This window comes from Pelobates fuscus, chromosome 1 (assembly GCF_036172605.1).
Source record: "Pelobates fuscus isolate aPelFus1 chromosome 1, aPelFus1.pri, whole genome shotgun sequence".
Taxonomy (NCBI): Eukaryota; Metazoa; Chordata; class Amphibia; order Anura; family Pelobatidae; genus Pelobates; species Pelobates fuscus.
In genome coordinates this window covers 45836294-45854453 of record NC_086317.1, presented here as the reverse complement: position 1 = coordinate 45854453, position 18160 = coordinate 45836294, and the positions used below count along the sequence as shown (strand labels likewise).

Here is an 18160-nt window from a genome sequence, read left to right as displayed (position 1 = left end):
CGTTAAGTGTTGGTACTGGAAGAATCTACTCCAAATGTACCTTATATATATATATATATATATATATATATATATATATTATTAGTAACAAAGTATAATTTTAAAGGTATATCTTCATTTTATTATTTTTATTTTATTCATCACATTCCTGTCATCATTTCCTGGTGTATCCTGCATATCATAGGTGGGGATAATACCCCCAACGCTCCCCACAACAGAGCAGGCCATTGCTCTGAATATTGTAAGTAGGATACTGTCTTTTATTTTTCACTTTGTGTACGTACATACTACACCATAAGACCTCTCAATTGTGTTTTCCCATATATATTGGACGGAAAGAAAAACAGAACAGAGCTAAAAATATCCAAAGACTGGGATTGACCGTGCAGGCGCATAACAGCAGAGATCTTAGCAACTCTACCAATTATGAGTTAGCACGCTATATACCTACCTAAAATAGTCCAAATTACTGTTACATATTGCACAATTTTTTGTCCATTTCTGATTCCTTTAAGGTTACAGAAATCATCCTATTTGTCCATTTGTAGACTGAATATAAACTGATGTAAATACATCTTTTATATATCAACAATTTATGTTCAATCCTTTTGTTTTTGGGCCGCGGTTCATCACCCTGTTTGCTAATATATATATATATATATATATATATATATATAAAAGAAACCAAGAGGGCTGCACTCACCTAAACATGCATACATTATAGGGTGCTGCTGGGGCCAAAATATACAAAATACAGAATCCAGCGCACTCGCTTATTAACTAAACAATGCTTTTTAAATCTTAGAGATTGTAATAGTTTTATTTAAAAACACCTCACCTAGGCAAAAAATGATGGGGGTTTAGTTACATTATATGGTCATACATTGCATAAGCCTGCCAACTACGTCAAAGTACCCCATATTCGGCAGGTCCTATCCTAATAGCAGCCTAATGCTTGCTCTTATGAGATTAATCCACTTACTTGGGAAATACTTCCTTACTGGGACTCTCTGCAAGTCAAGGCTAAATAGGGTCCTGGAATGAGGCACCTGTAACAGGGAGGGGTGCAAAATCCAGGACCCTATTTAGCCTTGACTTGCAGAGAGTCCCAGTAAGGAAGTATTTCCCAAGTAAGTGGATTAATCTCATAAGAGCAAGCATTAGGCTGCTATTAGGATAGGACCTGCCGAATATGGGGTACTTTGACGTAGTTGGCAGGCTTATGCAATGTATGATCATATAATGTAACTAAACCCCCATCATTTTTTGCCTAGGTGAGGTGTTTTTAAATAAAACTATTACAATCTCTAAGATTTAAAAAGCATTGTTTAGTTAATAAGCGAGTGCGCTGGATTCTGTATTTTGTATATATATATATATATATATATATATATATATATATATATATATATATATATATGTGTGTGTGTGTGTGTATCAAGGATATATATATATATGTATATATATATATAGATATATATCCTTGATACACACACACACACATATATATATATATATATATATATATATATATATATATATATATATATATATATATATAAATTTACAAGGAGCTTCTAAAGAAATCTTGAAGTTTTATTGTGCAATTATACACCAGTAAATGTGTCAACGTTTTAGTCCTCTATGGGACTTTTCTCAAGACTGAACTTTCCAAGTGCTTGTTTTGACACTGTGTTGTATATTGAATCATAGTCACAGTCTAACTTCTATTTCTGTCTTTTTTTCTACCATAGTTTCCCTCTACTATTATAAATGGTGCTGACATTAGATATTCACATAACAACTGTGTAACTGTATTTTTAGGTTCATGTATATTTAACTGTTATACATTGTAAAGAAATCAATAGGTAAAGCCAAGAATCTGACTATTTAAAGAAATGTAAGTCAGCTTTCAAGTCAACACAGCTTTCTATTTATTGAACTACAAATAATAATAATAAAAAAAAACTGTAGTAAAAGAGAAAATTCCATGAACAATAAAAGTTTAAACAAGTAGTTGAGGGTAATTTACATAGAAACTGTTCCCAAACTGACAGCAACAATCCGCATTACAATGAATAAAGAAATGAGGACAGCACATAAATAGAAAAAATAGCCGCAAGGCATTCATGCTGCTGGAAAATACTCAGACTAAAACAAGGTAGCAAATTAAGGAATATATAAACAAACATTCTAGAAAAGTACTTTCCAGTGTAATGAGCTCTGTAGAATGTTAGCTCTCTGTTAGTAAGTTTGTTTTTATGCCTTTGTTGCGCATATTTTATTTAGCTTTTTATAACTATTTGTACATGCTAAATTATAATATTTCTTTTTTTTCTAAATGTATTTTTCTCTATTTCCATTTTTCCTTTACAAGCAGATGCAATTAAAATTACATATCATTATAAGTCTGAGTATCCAAGTTTATACAAATACAAAAAAATCCAACAAACAGAGAAAGAAAGAAAGCCAAAAATATTATATATATTTCTCTTTTCTGTTAATGCAGTATCTTTTTTTCTGTTGCTGTAATATGCTGATTTCTCACCGATTAAGAAATAATTGACAATAATTATTGTTAAATCTGCTAGTTTATTGGAGTGTATGTTAAATTACAGTGCATTGAATTGTAATAGACAAGAATACAAAACAGCAAAGATTGTAGTTACAAAAACAAACCCTTACAAATGTAACAAACTGTATTTCTGTAGGTCAGTTGTGCATTTTTTGCTATATTATTATTATTATTTGCTCTGCATTCAGCTCTCTAAGGCTCACAGCTTGGTGCTTTTAGTGCTGCCTCACTGGGTATTTCAGGACTGTAATAAAGGCAGAATTTGCCAACTAAATTTGTTTGCTTTTATTTAAAATCTGCATACACAGTTGTGAGTTATGAATGCACACTGAAAGGGTTAGAGACCATTACCATGACATAGATTGATTGATCTGATTGCAGAATAGTGCATGTGGTATGTTAAAGAAATGACTTGCAAAATGTTAGCTAAATTAGCCAAATTGCAAATAAAAATCAAGAGGTTGGAAATATTTTTTACACAGCAGCTCTTTTGGATAAAAATGTGCAAGCCACTACTTAACCCATCATAACATAATAGACTTCTAATAACATAATAACTACAGCACTGTTTATTGAAAAGATGATTTACTAAAATTAGCATTGTTCTTAATTCAAAGGAAGTTCGAAATTAATTATTTTTTTTCACCAAAATAGCTGAATTTTGTAACACTTAATATTATTTTTTTTCATTATTTGTTATATATATTTATTTATCATAGATTAATATTATGCTTGTACTCTTTCTGAATTTTATTCAGTTCCACCAGCAATCCTTATTCAGCAACGATCTTTTAATGCAACGGCTGATCGTCAAGAAGACATTACATTATTTTGCCGTGCAACTGGTTCTCCTAAACCCCATATAAGCTGGCACAGGTGAGCTATGACTTTTATCAATTATTGTCCCTCCTGTCTTAAATCTCCATCATAACATTTATATTGTAACCTCACAGGCTAGCTAGCCAAGTACTTTGTATAAAAGGGCTGTAAATGATAAATCTGTGATCACATGCAGAGTCCTCTGCTCCTTTTGTACTAATTTGTCTTAGTTGGCACTTTATTAATACCAGTTATAATACTAATGTTTTTTATATTGAGACTAAGAATTGTATGGTATACAGTCTCATGTGAAACACATTCAGATATATACTCGTTTTCTTAACAACATGAGTATATGTGCTGATGTTTGTTTGACATTTAAAAGCAATACCAAATAAAATTTACCTCCTGTAAAACTACATTTACCTTGCCTTTTACTCCAGTGATGTTATTCAGCCTTAAGAGAAACAAGTTTCTCTGCTAACACTTTATTCTGACTGACTATATATGGTGACACTACACCCACTCTATTTCCCTGCATTTAACAGTCGATTAAGTTTCATGACTGCATTCTTGCAGGCAGGAATTAGGAAGGAGGGTATAAATCTCTGAGCACACTTTAGAAATTGTTTGCAGGCTGGGATAGCAGTCTGCAGTGCCCTATATAATACAGATGATTATGCACCTGTAATTACTGATTGTGTTTCTATTTTCCTATAAGGAAAACGCTCCTTTTTATTATTATTTAAAATAAAAGATTGTATCTATTATAGCCATTGAATTGCAACGTATAGATTAATGTTAGGGCAGAAGTATAGGTTATCCAACCATAATAGTGTTGGCAATTACAATTTAGTGTGCTTTAGATAAAAAAAAAAAGTTTGGAGTAACCCTTTAATTATTTTGTTTTAAAAATAATTAATGCATTAAATGCTAAAATAAAATAATTAAATAATGCTGAGCACATCCCTGTCTGATGTCATGCCAGCCATCTCATAGAGAAGCTTTTGATTGGAACAATTAACTGGCTCAGACCACATGCATGCACTCTGAGTCGGCAAGGTCAGGGGAGAGGAAATGGTGAAAAGGACAGTGATGGAACTTAAAAAAAAAAAAAAAAAAAACAGTAAAGGAAGGAGGGGAGACAAAAGCATCCCCTCACAGTCTCTGCCTGTAAGGTGAAAAGCAGAGAATGTCTGTCTCCAGTGTTCAGTGCACTCTGATGACAGATGTAAATTTTGCACTGCAATGACATTTGGCAGTCCTGAACAGAGTCACATGTGGTTGGAGGTGGGAGGGGGGGGGGGGAGGTGTAACAAGCCCCTGGCACAAAAGTGCAAATATCTCTGGATGTGCAGTGTTTTAAGCAGATGGATTTCCTCCTCCATGACCACTTCAAAAAGAAAATGTGGTCATGTAGGTTGGAGTAACCCTTTATTCTTGACTCCATGAACTTGGCACTAGGCATCTCAAATATAAATTCTGTCATTTAGTATAAAAACAAAAATGCCTCACGGATTGCTCAAGTAGAATGAACATTTGTTTTTTTTTTAGTATTGATGGTTGTACAAAGCAACTGGTAAAGAAACAAATTGACACAGTTGTGGCTAAAAAACACAGACATAGTTATTTGTAATAGGACTTGACAAAAAAAGTACCCATTCGTCTTTGCTGAGAGTTTTCATTCTGACATATTTACACAGAGGTGTTACAATTAAATTAATAGGGTTTTTTTTTAACTGAAAGGACTATATACCATGTGTTATTAGTGCTAGCCAAAAGGTCAAGTAAAGTAAAGATCAATGGGGGGCATTTAACTTGGTACTATTGGTAAATTACCCTGGAAACAAAGAAAGACTAATGGCACCAACCAAAAATTGTTCTTGTACTGAAAGCAACACACCTGCTAACAATACAGATTTCTTATTGTTACTAAAACAAATGCAAATATATATCAAGATGCTCAGTCAACACCGTATTGTTTTTACATTGGCTTTAATTCTTAACTGTATCATATACATAGTAAAGATTATATACAATTGAAGAATATTAAACACTCTTTGTAAGAGATAATTCATTTGTATGTGTTGTCTAGTGTCTACAGGAAAAACAGCAAGTCATTATGTTTCTTTTTTACAGTATTGATGAATCATGTCTCCTACAAAGTGATTAGAGCCGTAACTTGATACTATTATGCACTAATTTGCACTGCAAAGAAGTAAATTGTCAGATTTATCTATCTCAATTTTCCATGTTGCTACCGAATTACCATGATCATGGTTGCTATTTCCTTGTAATAAAATTGAGTATCTGAACATTCTGACTTAATAGACTTTTATTTTCACTTTTCCCTCTGATAGAGAAACCTTTTTTAGATTAGACATTAGATGGAAGACAGATGAGGTATAAAATGACTAATCTATAGTGGGCTGAGAGGAATGATTTCTTTTACTGTTTCACAATGCAAAACAGAATAGAATGTGGTAGAGTTTTATGTAATTTACTATATAATTCTGAAAGACACACATTATTGTAGAATATATTTACTTTGGTGTTTCTTAAACCTCTCCTTTAACTATTTAATTTCTAATTCATTGGAAATGAATTGACACAACTGAGAAAATCATGAACTATCTGAGTATACAGGATTTATTTTTATCATAAATCCTTATATGTAGGAGGATTTGCTAAATTTGCAATATCTTGTAATGCTTAATAATATGATTCTTATATCAAGAAAAGCAATATGCACAAACCAGAAATATTCTTTAGATTAACAGCAGCAATAAGATATAGCAGAACTTTGGAAAACTGCATGGTCCATCAATAGCAAAAATTACTTTATTATCCGGTTTAGTTGTTGCATAATAGAGAAAATTTATGCCAAACTTACCGTAATGTTCTTTTCCTGGCTATTTCTCATGGCAGCATCACTTATGGGTAGCTCCTCCCTTAGCAGTCACAGGACAGGAATTAATTAGATTAATTAATTAATTAGACTGATAGGTATAAAGAGTCCCTCCTCCCCTTACACCACAGTCCAATTATAAAGCTGAAAATAAAAAATGGGCGGGAACCCTGATGCTGCCATGAGAAATAGCCAGGAAAAGAAAATTACGGTAAGTTTGGCATAAATTTTCTCTATTCCTGGCTAATCATGGCAGCATCACTTATGGGTAATACCCAAGCTCACAAAATTAGGGTGGGAATAAAATTATGATAAAAACACACAGAACAAATTATTATGCTATGACTGAATATAATATCCACGGGACAAAGAAACCGTAGACAAGACACTCTTCCCAAATGAGGTGGAAGGAGCATCCACATCAAGTTTGTAGTGTTTCATGAACGTCATCGGGGAAGACCAGGTGGCTGCCTTGCAAATGTCATCGTATGGAACCTCTGCCCAATTAGCCCAGGAAGTTGACAATGCTCTGGTTGAATGAGCCTTTATCTTCAGTGGAGGAGAGCGATCTTTATTGAGATAAGCCTTTCTGATTACAAGAGCAATCCAACGCTTCAATGTAGATAGAGAAGCTGCCTCACCTCTCCTGGCCCCTGAAGGCAAAACGAAAAGCTGGTGAGTTTTCCTGTAAGGAGCAGAACGTTCAAGGTACATAGACAGGCAGTTCATGACATCCAAACGTCGCCACTTGATCTCCTCTGGTGAAGAAGGATTGGGGTAGAAGGATGGCAGGACCACCTCTTGAGATAGATGGAAACGAGAGACCACTTTAGGCAGAAATGCAGGATTAGGTTTCAGGCACACCCTATTGTGGTAGAATTGGAGACAAGAAGGCAGGGTGGAGAAGGCCTTGATCTCTGAAATTCTCCTAGCGGAAGTAATTGCTACTAAGAACAATGTTTTGTAAGTTAGGAGGACAGCATCCAAATTCTCAAGAGGAACGAATAGATCCTCAGTCAGGTAGTCGAGAACAAGCGGAAGGTCCCAAGGAGGGGTAGTGGATCTCGAAGGTGGTCTCAACTTGAAAGCTCCTTGAAGAACCTGGAGATCAATGGGTCTGATGACCAAGAGGTGTTGCACAAAGCTGACAGGGCCGAAGACTGAACTTTAAGAGTGCTGATGCTAAGACCCTTATCCAGACCTTCTTGCAGGAACTCCAAGATTTCAGTGTTGCGAGGGCGTATGAAGTCAACTCGCTTGGCCGAAGCCCATTCCTGAAACACATCCCAGATTCTATGGTAGCATGAAGACGTAGAAGCCTTCCTTGAGTGTAAGAGAGTATTGACCACTGCTTCTGAAAGGCCTAATTGTTGAAGTCTTTCTTTTTCAAGACCCACACCCCCAATTTGAGGCGTTCCGGATGAGGATGGGATATTGGACCCTGCGTTAGCAGATCCTTCAATATAGGCAGGGGCCGAGGCTGTTCCTGGCTCAGCGTTGACAGTAGGGGAAACCACGGCCTTCGAGGCCAAATCGGGATTACGGCAATAACCGTTTTCCCTTCTGCCCAAACTTTTCTCAGGAACCTGGGTATCATGGGTAGGGGAGGGAACGCATACCCCAGATCGAACGACCAAGGAAGAGATAGAGCATCCTGGCCCAGTGCCTGACTCTCTGGGTGGAGGGAGTAGTAATTCTCCACCTGGCGATTCCTGAACGAGGCCATCAGGTCGATCTGGGGCATGCCCCACCGACGGGTGATCCAAGCAAAAACTGACTGGTGAAGTTTCCATTCTCCCGGGAGAATTTCTGATCTGCTGAGAAAATCCGCCGCTACGTTCTCCGAGCCTGGGAGATAGATAGCCTTCAGTCCCTGGAGATAGGTCATGGCCATCACCATTAGAGGAGCTAGCTCTTTTAAGAGCCGCTTGCTCCTTGTGCCTCCCTGGTTGTTTACATAAGAGGCCACCGCTCGGTTGTCCGTCTTGATCAACACCCAGGAATTCCTGATCTTTGGAAGGAACACCTGAATGGCCTTGGAAACAGCTCGCAGTTCTCTTAGGTTCGAGTGAAGCCGACTTTCTTCTCGAGTCCACCACCCTTGAGTCCATGAGGAATCGAGGTGGGCACCCCAACCAGAAGAACTGGCATCTGTCGTAATAACGGTCCACGGAGGTTCTTCCAAGGGAAAACCCTTTGCTAGGTTCTTCCCGTTCCTCCACCAGTCCAACTCTCTTCTTACTGGCAGGGGCAGAGAAATTTCCTGATCCCAATCCGTTTTTTCTCTGTCGAACTGGAGAAGAAAACAACTCCGTACAGGGCGAAACTTCCATTGGGCCCACTTCACCAAACCTATCGTAGACGTCAAAGAACCCAGGAGACTCATGACTTCCCTTGCCGAGGCCTTTTCGAGAACCTGGAGCTTCTTGACTTTGTCTTGTAACTTCATGACCCTCTCTGGAGACAAAAACACATGAGCAGAAATTGTATTTATCACCGCTCCGAGGAACACGATGGTCTGAGATGGAATCAGGGAGCTTTTTTCTATGTTGAGAAGCCACCCGTGATCTTGCAGGATGTTCATTGCCATTAATGTATGAAGCTCCACTATTCCTTGTGAAGGCCCTACGATGAGTATGTCGTCCAGGTAATGGAATATCTCGATACCTCTCATCCTTATGACGGCAATCAGAGAGACAAGGACCTTCGAGAAAGTCCTTGGCGCTAAGCTGAGACCAAACGGAAGCCCTCGGAATTGGAAATGTCTTCCTAAAGCCCAGAACCGAAGGAACTGCATGTGATTGCTGTTTACAGGGATTTGGTAGTAGGCGTCTTTTAAGTCTATGGAGGTCATCCAATCTCCTGCTTTTACGCACTTTAGGATAGTCTGTAAGGATTCCATTTTGAATGTCCTTACGTCTAGAAAGGCGTTCACTCCTTTTAGGTTCAGGATGAGACGCCACTTTCCCTGGGGCTTTGGGGCCAAAAACACAGTGGAATACATCCCCTGGAATCTTTCGTGAGAAGGGACTTCCTCCAACACCTTCTTTTGATTTTCTGAAATGGGCAGCACGTGGACGAGAGGAAAATTCTATCCTGTAGCCTTCTTTTATGATTGAGGTGACCCACTCGTCTGTGACATTTGCGGCCCACACCGGGTAAAAGAACTGCAGTCTTCCACCCACCGTACCCAGATGGGCCCGAGGACCTTCAGAAGGTCTTCCCGGAGGTCCTGGCACCTCTACCTCTGGAAGCCTTATTGGAAGAGGAGTGAGAGAAGGACTTCCACGAAGAGTTCCTGGAATACTCCCTTCCGGGCTTGTAGCTTCTACTGTCCCGAAAGGACCGATCCTTAAATCGCATGGTTTTCCAGGAGGAGGAAAAACCCTTTCTGCTGACTTGTGGAAGAAACGCTTTTTTCCCATCAGCCGCTTTCTGAATGGCATCCTCCAGGATCTTACCAAACAGGAGGTCCCCTTGGAACGGTAGACCACACAAGGACGCTTTGGAGGCATAGTCCGCCCCCCAGGAATGAAGCCATAAAGCCCTTCTGGAGGCCACCGATAGGGCCATACCTTTGGCAATCATGCGAGTGATGTCCAGGGAGGCTTCAGAGCAAAATTCAGTAGCAAGGCACAAATCCTTGAGACTTCCCAGGAGATGTTCTCTACGGACACCTTGATCAATATCTTCCTCCAAATTAGCGAGCCAAACTCGTAAGGCCCTGGAGAGAGTGGTCAGCGCCACTGCCGGATGAAGGGCGGAGCCTAGCGCCAGATAGGCTTTAATTAGGTCACCATCCATACGCTTTTCCATAGGTTCTCTTAAGTATGCCATGGAGTCTATAGGAAGCGTGGTCTTTTTAGCCATATGGATCACTGCGGCATCAACCTTGGGAACCGAATTCCAAAGGCAGCAGTCCATGGTAGAATAAGGATAAGTCCTTGCGAACTTGTTTTTCAAGGTGGACTTCCTCTCCGGCTTATTCCACTCCTGAAGGATCATGTCCTTTATAGAGGAATGCACTGGCAACGTTGGTCTATTAGGTTTCAAATCCTCAAAGAACCTGTCAGCCTCTCTCAATTCAGACTTCTCTTCCGTGAGGCTAAGAGTGTCTCTGAGGAGGGTAATAAGCCGATCCACAGACTTAGAGTCCAGAGACCTGGAGGCATAGTCAGCCTCCTCCTCCCCCTCATCAGAGACCTCCCACAGGTCCGGATCCTCCTCAGAGCTGGAAGACTGAGGTTCCGCTCTGCGTCTCTTAGGAGGGCCGCCACATCCCGTGGTAGACTTAAAGCCCTCAGCAATTGCACGGGAAATCCAAAGCTTAAGGTCGTCCTGCGGTGAAGTCTTACTGGGGACATTAGCCGCTTCCGACAAGCATTCCCTGCAGAGGTTCCTTCCAGGTGGAGCAGGTGATGAACAATTGATGCATCTGTTGGTCTTTTCTCTGGATTTTCTCGCTGGAGAATCCAACTGTTTGCTGGGGCTGAAATAAAGCCATATATAACATATATTACAGGCTCAGCATGGCACTCTTTTAACAACCCCCCCCCCCCCTGAACAAAATAAATGGCTCACCTATGTTTTCTAGAGAGGGATCTAGCAGAGGCAGAGGGAGAATCCATACTATAAAAGGAACAAAGGCAAATCAGAAACACATTCCTAATAAGTCCAAAAGTGCAAACTGGAAAGCAAACCCAAAGCCCCCAGCAAAAACCATGGAAACAGGCAATCCTACCTCATAACGGCAGAAAACACACTCCAGGCAGCCAGGAGACAGCAAGAAGGAGAACTGGCGAAATACAGACCGAAAATCAGAAGTTCCGAACAGCTGACAGGCAAGTGTCAGTATTCCCCTGTTTAAATACCTCTGCGCCCGGTCCGCGCATGCGCAGAGCGCTGGAACGCACGCCATGCGTTCCAAGCCTCGCGGCCGGCGCGAGGCACTTCCGGGTTCGGCAATTCCGCGGCTGGAACGCACACCTCGGCAAAACAGCAACGCTGGCCGAGGAAGAGCTGAACACAGCCCCCACAAGGACAGCAACTCCCAGAAAGCCCTCAGGGGCAACCCAGGGCGTGCAGGCAAGAAAACACAACTCCCAATAGAACACAACAGCACCCTTCATTAGGCAGACAGCAGTATGGATCCCCAAAGCACTGCCAGCAAGGTAAGGGGGGGATTTCAACCCCAATTACTAGGGGCACTTCCAGAACAAGGGGAAATTTTTAAGGATAACCAACCCCAGGAAGCTTAGAACAGTGTCTCCCTCAAACACTAGATATACATCCCACGCAGCAGTTCAGTACTTACTCTGAACCTGACCCAGTTAGTCCTGCTCATGCAGGCTGTTTACTGGGTCCTTCAAATGAAGAGAGGCTGAACTTCATTTGGAACGAACCCACGACAAACGCAGGAAGGTGGCCATAAAATAAAAAGTAAAAAGTCCTGTAGAACTTGCTAAGGACAGGAAAAAAGACTGTGGTGTAAGGGGAGGAGGGACTCTTTATACCTATCAGTCTAATTAATTAATTAATCTAATTAATTCCTGTCCTGTGACTGCTAAGGGAGGAGCTACCCATAAGTGATGCTGCCATGATTAGCCAGGAATGCATTATTTCGGAGTTCAAAATTTGGAGTTACAGAATTTAGACAAACCACCAACTGGCCGAAATTTAAACAAATTCCAATTCCAAAATTCTCATTTACAATACTTTAGAAAAAATATACCGGACATGACACAACTCTCGTGTGTATAAACTTGATGAAAGAAACAAAAGTTTCCATATTTATAGTAATTTTTTTTCCTGATATATCACCATGGCAATATTAACTCAAATGATATTATCTGCCTTCACAGCAGAAAGGACTTATAAACAGATTTGCCCCTAAACTATTAGATTGTTTGTGTAGCAAAGTTTTCAGAACAACCATTACAGATGGATGGTAAAATGATATTGCTAAACTGTTATAGTGAACGATCAATAAAAGTACACATTGAAAAATTTTCTGTTTTCAAGATAAATAACCATGATAACATTGACTATTTGGATAAAAGAAAATAAATGTTTACTTAACTGTACTAACAGCAAAATCTTACCTAAAAAGGTATGACATGACGTTCAAATGTTATTTGATAGGACATCTTTAATATCTCTGCCTAGGTAAAGACATTATTCTCCGTAGGCTGTTGGACCCCATGTTATTCAGTAGCAGGGGATATGCTAAGTATTCTACACAAAACAGATCTGAGGAAACAAAAATGTATTAAATATGATCAAAACTAAAAAGTTGCAAGTCTTATGCCCTAAGTCTTGAATAATCACAAGTAAAGCTCCTAAAATCACCCCCAAAAAGTCTCGATTTGAAACAGAAAATGCACACAAAAGTATGTTAAAATAATATCTGATATATGGATTCTGGACAAAAATGGATCATAGGAATACCCCTAAAGAGTAGATCATAAGGCATAGTGGGTACCCAACCACTTCACAGCATAAATGAATAGGGAGAACAACTAGTCAGACCACAGAAGGTACATCCCAAACATGAGAATGTTAGGTTTACGAAGTAGCTAGACAATCTTTCATAAATTCTAAGAAAAATCAATGTTACAATAGCCTTTTAGATTACATAAAATAGCCAGATTTAAGAAAAAGAAAATTCTATAGATTCTGAATCTGAGGTCCATCATATTAAAGGAACACTATAGTCACCTAAATTACTTTAGCTAAATAAGGCAGTTAAAGTGTATAGATCATTCCCCTGCAATTTCACTGCTCAATTCACTGTCATTTAGGAGTTAAATCACTTTGTTTCTGTTTATGCAGCCCTAGCCAAACCTCCCTTGGCTATGATTGACAGAGCCTGCATGAAAAAAAAAACTGGTTTCACTTTCAAACAGATGTAATTTACCTTAAATAATTGTATCTCAATCTCTAAATTGAACTTTAATCACATACAGGAGGCTCTTGCAGGGTCTAGCAAGCTATTAACATAGCAGGGGATAAGAAAATCTTAATTAAACAGAACTTGCAATAAAGAAAGCCTAAATAGGGCTCTCTTTACAGGAAGTGTTTATGGAAGGCTGTGCAAGTCACATGCAGGGGGGTGTGACTAGGGTTCATAAACAAAGGTATGTAATTCCTAAATGGCAGAGGATTGAGCAGTGAGGCTGCAGGGGCATGTTCTATACACCAAAACTGCTTCATTAAGCTAAAGTTGTTCACTTGACTATAGTGTCCCTTTAATGAAATACATAAAATTAAAAGCATACTGCAACTGCAACCTACAGCCTAGATCGGGTTAAGCAATGTTTCTCACTCCCAATGATGTAGATTACATATCCCCTGATGTGGTGCCAGTATTATTATTATTATTATTATTATTATTATTATTATTATTATTATTATTATTATTATTATGTTATTATTTATATAGCACCATCAAATTCCACAGTGGGTGGACAAACAGACATGTAGTGGTAACCAGACAAGTTGGACACACAGGAACAGAGGGGTTGAGGGCCCTCCTCATTAAGCTTACATGCTAGAGGGAGTGGGGTAAAGTGACACAAAAAGGTAAGGATAGTATCAGACAAGTGACAGTTGCAAGAGTGTGTACTTGCATTTTGGGAGATGTAGTCCACAACTTCTGGAGTGCCAAAGGATGCATTGATGAAAAACAAGCAATAAATTTACAAAACCACAAGTAGGTACTTACCCTAAAGTAACACTGAAGTGTTAGGTATGCCAACATGTATTAACAATGCTAGAGCGTTATTATAATGATTTAGATTATTCCCCTCCTTAAGCAAAACAAGGCATAGTTCTTACCTTATTGACTTTGTTTTCCTTTAATTTCCCTTATTTTCACTTGTTGCTAGCCTTCAGAAAACCTGCTATTCTCTATTTCAAATGCAAACCACATATCACAAATCTTGTTTGCAGATAAGAGTCATACTGGACTAACTGTGTTGTTTTTGTTATTAGTGCTTGAGGACCCGATTTACTTTGTTCAGCTATTGACAATGTTGACTGTACCTTTCTAAAAAACAAAATACTATTCATACTATTCATACTCTTGGTCCAATTGCTCCATTTGAGCCAGCCATTTATTCTAAATGGTCACTGAGTCGTAATGACCAGAGTATTGATAATTGTTAAATAATGATACATGTTTACATCGGTTTGGATCAGTACATTGCTTCCAATACTAGACTATTAGAAAACAAAATAAAGTACTGAAGCAACTGACTTAAATTGACCTGGGCAAAGTTTGTCAATTGTTTTTCTTTTACAGATCAGGGCATCAAGGGCTCTGTTTCTCTCTGAATAAATGTTCAGTTTGCTCTGTATGTATCCATTAGATGCTTTTCTATTCATGCATTGTGGGAAAATAAAATTTGTCACTGGTAACATTGTCTGACATTTGCTAAATTGTTAGCCGACTGTAAATTGTTATCATTTGGAAAAGTTAGTTGTATGCAAATGGGAAAAATGTATGTTCAGAATACAAAAATGACAGCTCAACTATTATAAAATAAATTTTACTCTTAATCATGCATCACTACAGTTCATTCTATGGATAACAAAGTAATTGTTAATTGCTTGATTATGTTTATATTTCTTCCAAAAGTCCACACAAATGCATAAGCCTGGTATAAAATTTGATATTGTTTGTGCTTGTTTGTATTTTTCTTACATAGGAATGGAAAAATGATTGAAGAAAACGAAAAATATGCATTAAGAGAAGAAAATACAGAACTGACTATCAGAAATATTATAAACAGTGATGCAGGGTCCTTTATCTGCAGAGCTACCAACAAAGCAGGGTACACAGAAAAGCAATCATATCTGCAAGTGTTTGGTAAGTCTTTTTTGTATTCCATGTATATATGTTCATGTATATTTTACAATAGTTTTTAAAAAAGTTAAGTAACAGTGGAACAAAGTTATAAACGTTAAATAATTAGTATGCAAACCAGTTGGATACGCCTGTTGGTTGTTCCATTTTATTAAAACAACTGTCCTCTCTGAGACATCATTGTTCACATAGGTATTTCTCTCCCTTCATAATCATCAATTCCCCCTACTAAATTTTTAGTCTCTGTCTATACCTTTTGCAGTTTTATAAAACAGTTCCTTAAAGCCTGACTTTCAACTTTTCACTTTACATCTTAGGTGGAGTCTTACCTTTGTTGAGATATAGTTGTTTTTAATGATATATATATATATATATATATACAATATTCAAAGTCTGGCACTCTACCTTAAAATGGATTCAAATGCAAAAAAGCCTCGGTGCTGCAGAGCGTGGATATATATGTAGGAAGTAGATAGAGCACTCCAGAGGTCTTTATACAAAATTATTTATTCGGTGAAGAAAATCAACGTTTCGACCCTAAGGTCTTTATCTTTATATATATACATTCAATTTCCTGAATTGGTATTTATATCCAGTCTTTATTTAGTTTGGGTGAAATAATACAGCTCGGCAAAAGCAGTAAATTGCACCATACCATAAAGCAACTTGTTATCATAAACAAGAGAGGCACCCAATTTTTACATACCTTTCAGAGTAATGTGGTGCCTGAGATATCACATGATATCTGTCTACTGTCTAAATCGTGTGTTAAATCAGGAGTGAAATAAGTACATTAATAGAAACACAAAGAAGTTCCATGCAAGATGATCTAAGAATGTAGCAGGGGGAAGAGGGAATTACAAGGACATTGCAAGGACCTGAATACAAATATAGTACCAATATATAGGTCAAACATTAGTCAGGAATTATAAACTGGTGCCCAGCCATACTATGAAACTAAAAGTCAGTATGAAACAAGAAAAAAGAACATGAGAACAACAGCCAAGTACAGTGCTAAAGGCAGTTCAGGTTTGTGCTCATGTTCCGGCTTTTACCTTTGAGTTATAAGGACACACATATTTTTATCATACAAATAAAATCACCATTTAAAACACATTGGCCTTTATTAATATTAACTGGTACTGTTTAATATGGTCTAGTATGTTGTTTATAGTTGCTTCTATGTCCTGCTCATTTAATGATATGCATAACTCAATTCTATTAAGACTAGCAGGGTTATTACTGTGACAAACTGCCATTTGCCACTGGGCATTGGAGAGGACTTATCGCTAGCCTCCTGCCCTGCGACTATGGCCCTGGAAGGTATTGCCCTTTGAGACTTGTATTTGGGCCCAATGGATGTTTGTATGCTGTTCCTGGTCCTTTAAATACTTGGGAGCTGTGTTCCATCTTTTGAACTGGCACTTCGAATGCAGTCGAAGTGCCGAAGCCGTCGAAGTGCCGAAGTCATCGAAGTGGCCGCCATTACAGTCGAACACGTGGCGGCGGCAATTGTAATCCAGTCGAACGCGGTGAGCTGTACCTTCCCCTACTCTTCGACACTTAGACAAAAGTCAAAGTGAGTTCGACGATTCGAACGGCGCCTTCGGATGGGACTTTGTAACTTTTCAGGGCAGAAATAGACCGACCGCACAGCCTGAATCTGTAGAACTGTTTTGGGCAGGGAAATGTGCTTGTGGTCGGTCATAAAGGACTTCCAGCTAACTCTTTAACCCCTGGATGGAATTAGCTGAATTTTGGATATGTTTGTAAGTAAAGTATGCTGATTATTAATATTGGATGTATAGTTTTAAAGTTACAAAAATGTATAAAAATGTATGTTTAAACTGTATGTTATAATTGGGTTACCTCTCAGGCTAAGGGGAGGGAATCTGTGGGAGGTAACCATCGTGTGATTGGGTAATGTTTAATTGGATGTGGGCGTCTCCCATGCAGGGGAGAATTGCATTAAAGCAGAGTGTGTGTAATTAAAAAAGAGACTTCTTCTTGACCCTCAATACGTAGCCTTGTCTCGTTATTGGAGGGAACAGCTATATCACACTGGGGATTGCTATGCGCTGCATACTCCCTTGAGCTTTAATCACTTAACTCTTGTTCCTGTTACGCTCTCCTTGGAGGAGAGGTCTTTCCCACACGGTCCTGAATGCTGGAGGTTCATTCAGGGTGGAAGGAAGACGGCGTGGCTCCAGTTAAGCTACGGCGGTTGTGGAGTCTGCGGTGGTTGTGGTGTCTCCTTGGAGGAGAGGTCTTTCCCACACGGTCCTGAATGCTGGAGGTTCATTCAGGGTGGAAGGAAGACGGCGTGGCTCCAGTTAAGCTACGGCGGTTGTGGAGTCTGCGGTGGTTGTGGTGTCATCTGCAGTGCTGATGTCTGCAGTTTCAACTTTCCTTGTCAGGACACTGAAATTAACTCTCCAAATTTGGATTGCTTTGGATAGCTTTGGAGGGGTCATGTAGAAGGGAAATTGCAGATTACAACTTTGACATCCTCCTGTTAAATGTGTTTCCTAATTCACTGTACAAAATGTTTAGGATTCCCTATATTTCAAGGACTTTGTTGCTGGTACATATATTGACCAAGGAACCTGGGTCATGTCCAGGTCTACCAACAATTTCCCCATTCTATAAACACAGTCAAACTATCTGGGTGATTAGAGGATCATAAAACACTGTTTGATTTCTATTTCTACTGTTTATTCTTACCTCTGTTAAGTAACTCATCCATACTTGAGTAGCACAGCCAGTACTGAGACAATATTTCAACATATTTAAACATATTGATTAGTGATGTACCGAACTGGTCGCTGGCGAATAGTTCCCGGCGAACATAGCGTGTTCGCGTTCTCCACGGCGGGCGAACACAGGTTCGGTTTGATCCGCCCCCTATTTGTCATCATTGAGTAAACTTTGACCCTGTGCCTCACGGTCACCAGACACATTCCAGCCAATCAGCAGCAGACCCTCCCTTCCA

The 18160-nt window shown here is 39.0% G+C and overlaps 1 protein-coding gene across 3 annotated transcripts in view; it reads left to right on the top strand.

Moving 5' to 3' along the window:
* NCAM2 (neural cell adhesion molecule 2) overlaps window positions 1-18160 on the top strand; it is a 409545-nt gene that overhangs the window by 213456 nt on the left and 177929 nt on the right. For all 3 annotated transcript variants that reach the window (XM_063448337.1, XM_063448328.1, XM_063448345.1), the window contains exons 6-7: window positions 3334-3451; window positions 15011-15171. In XM_063448337.1, the coding sequence (XP_063304407.1) occupies window positions 3334-3451; window positions 15011-15171 (279 nt within the window). The remainder of the gene's footprint in view (window positions 1-3333; window positions 3452-15010; window positions 15172-18160) is intronic.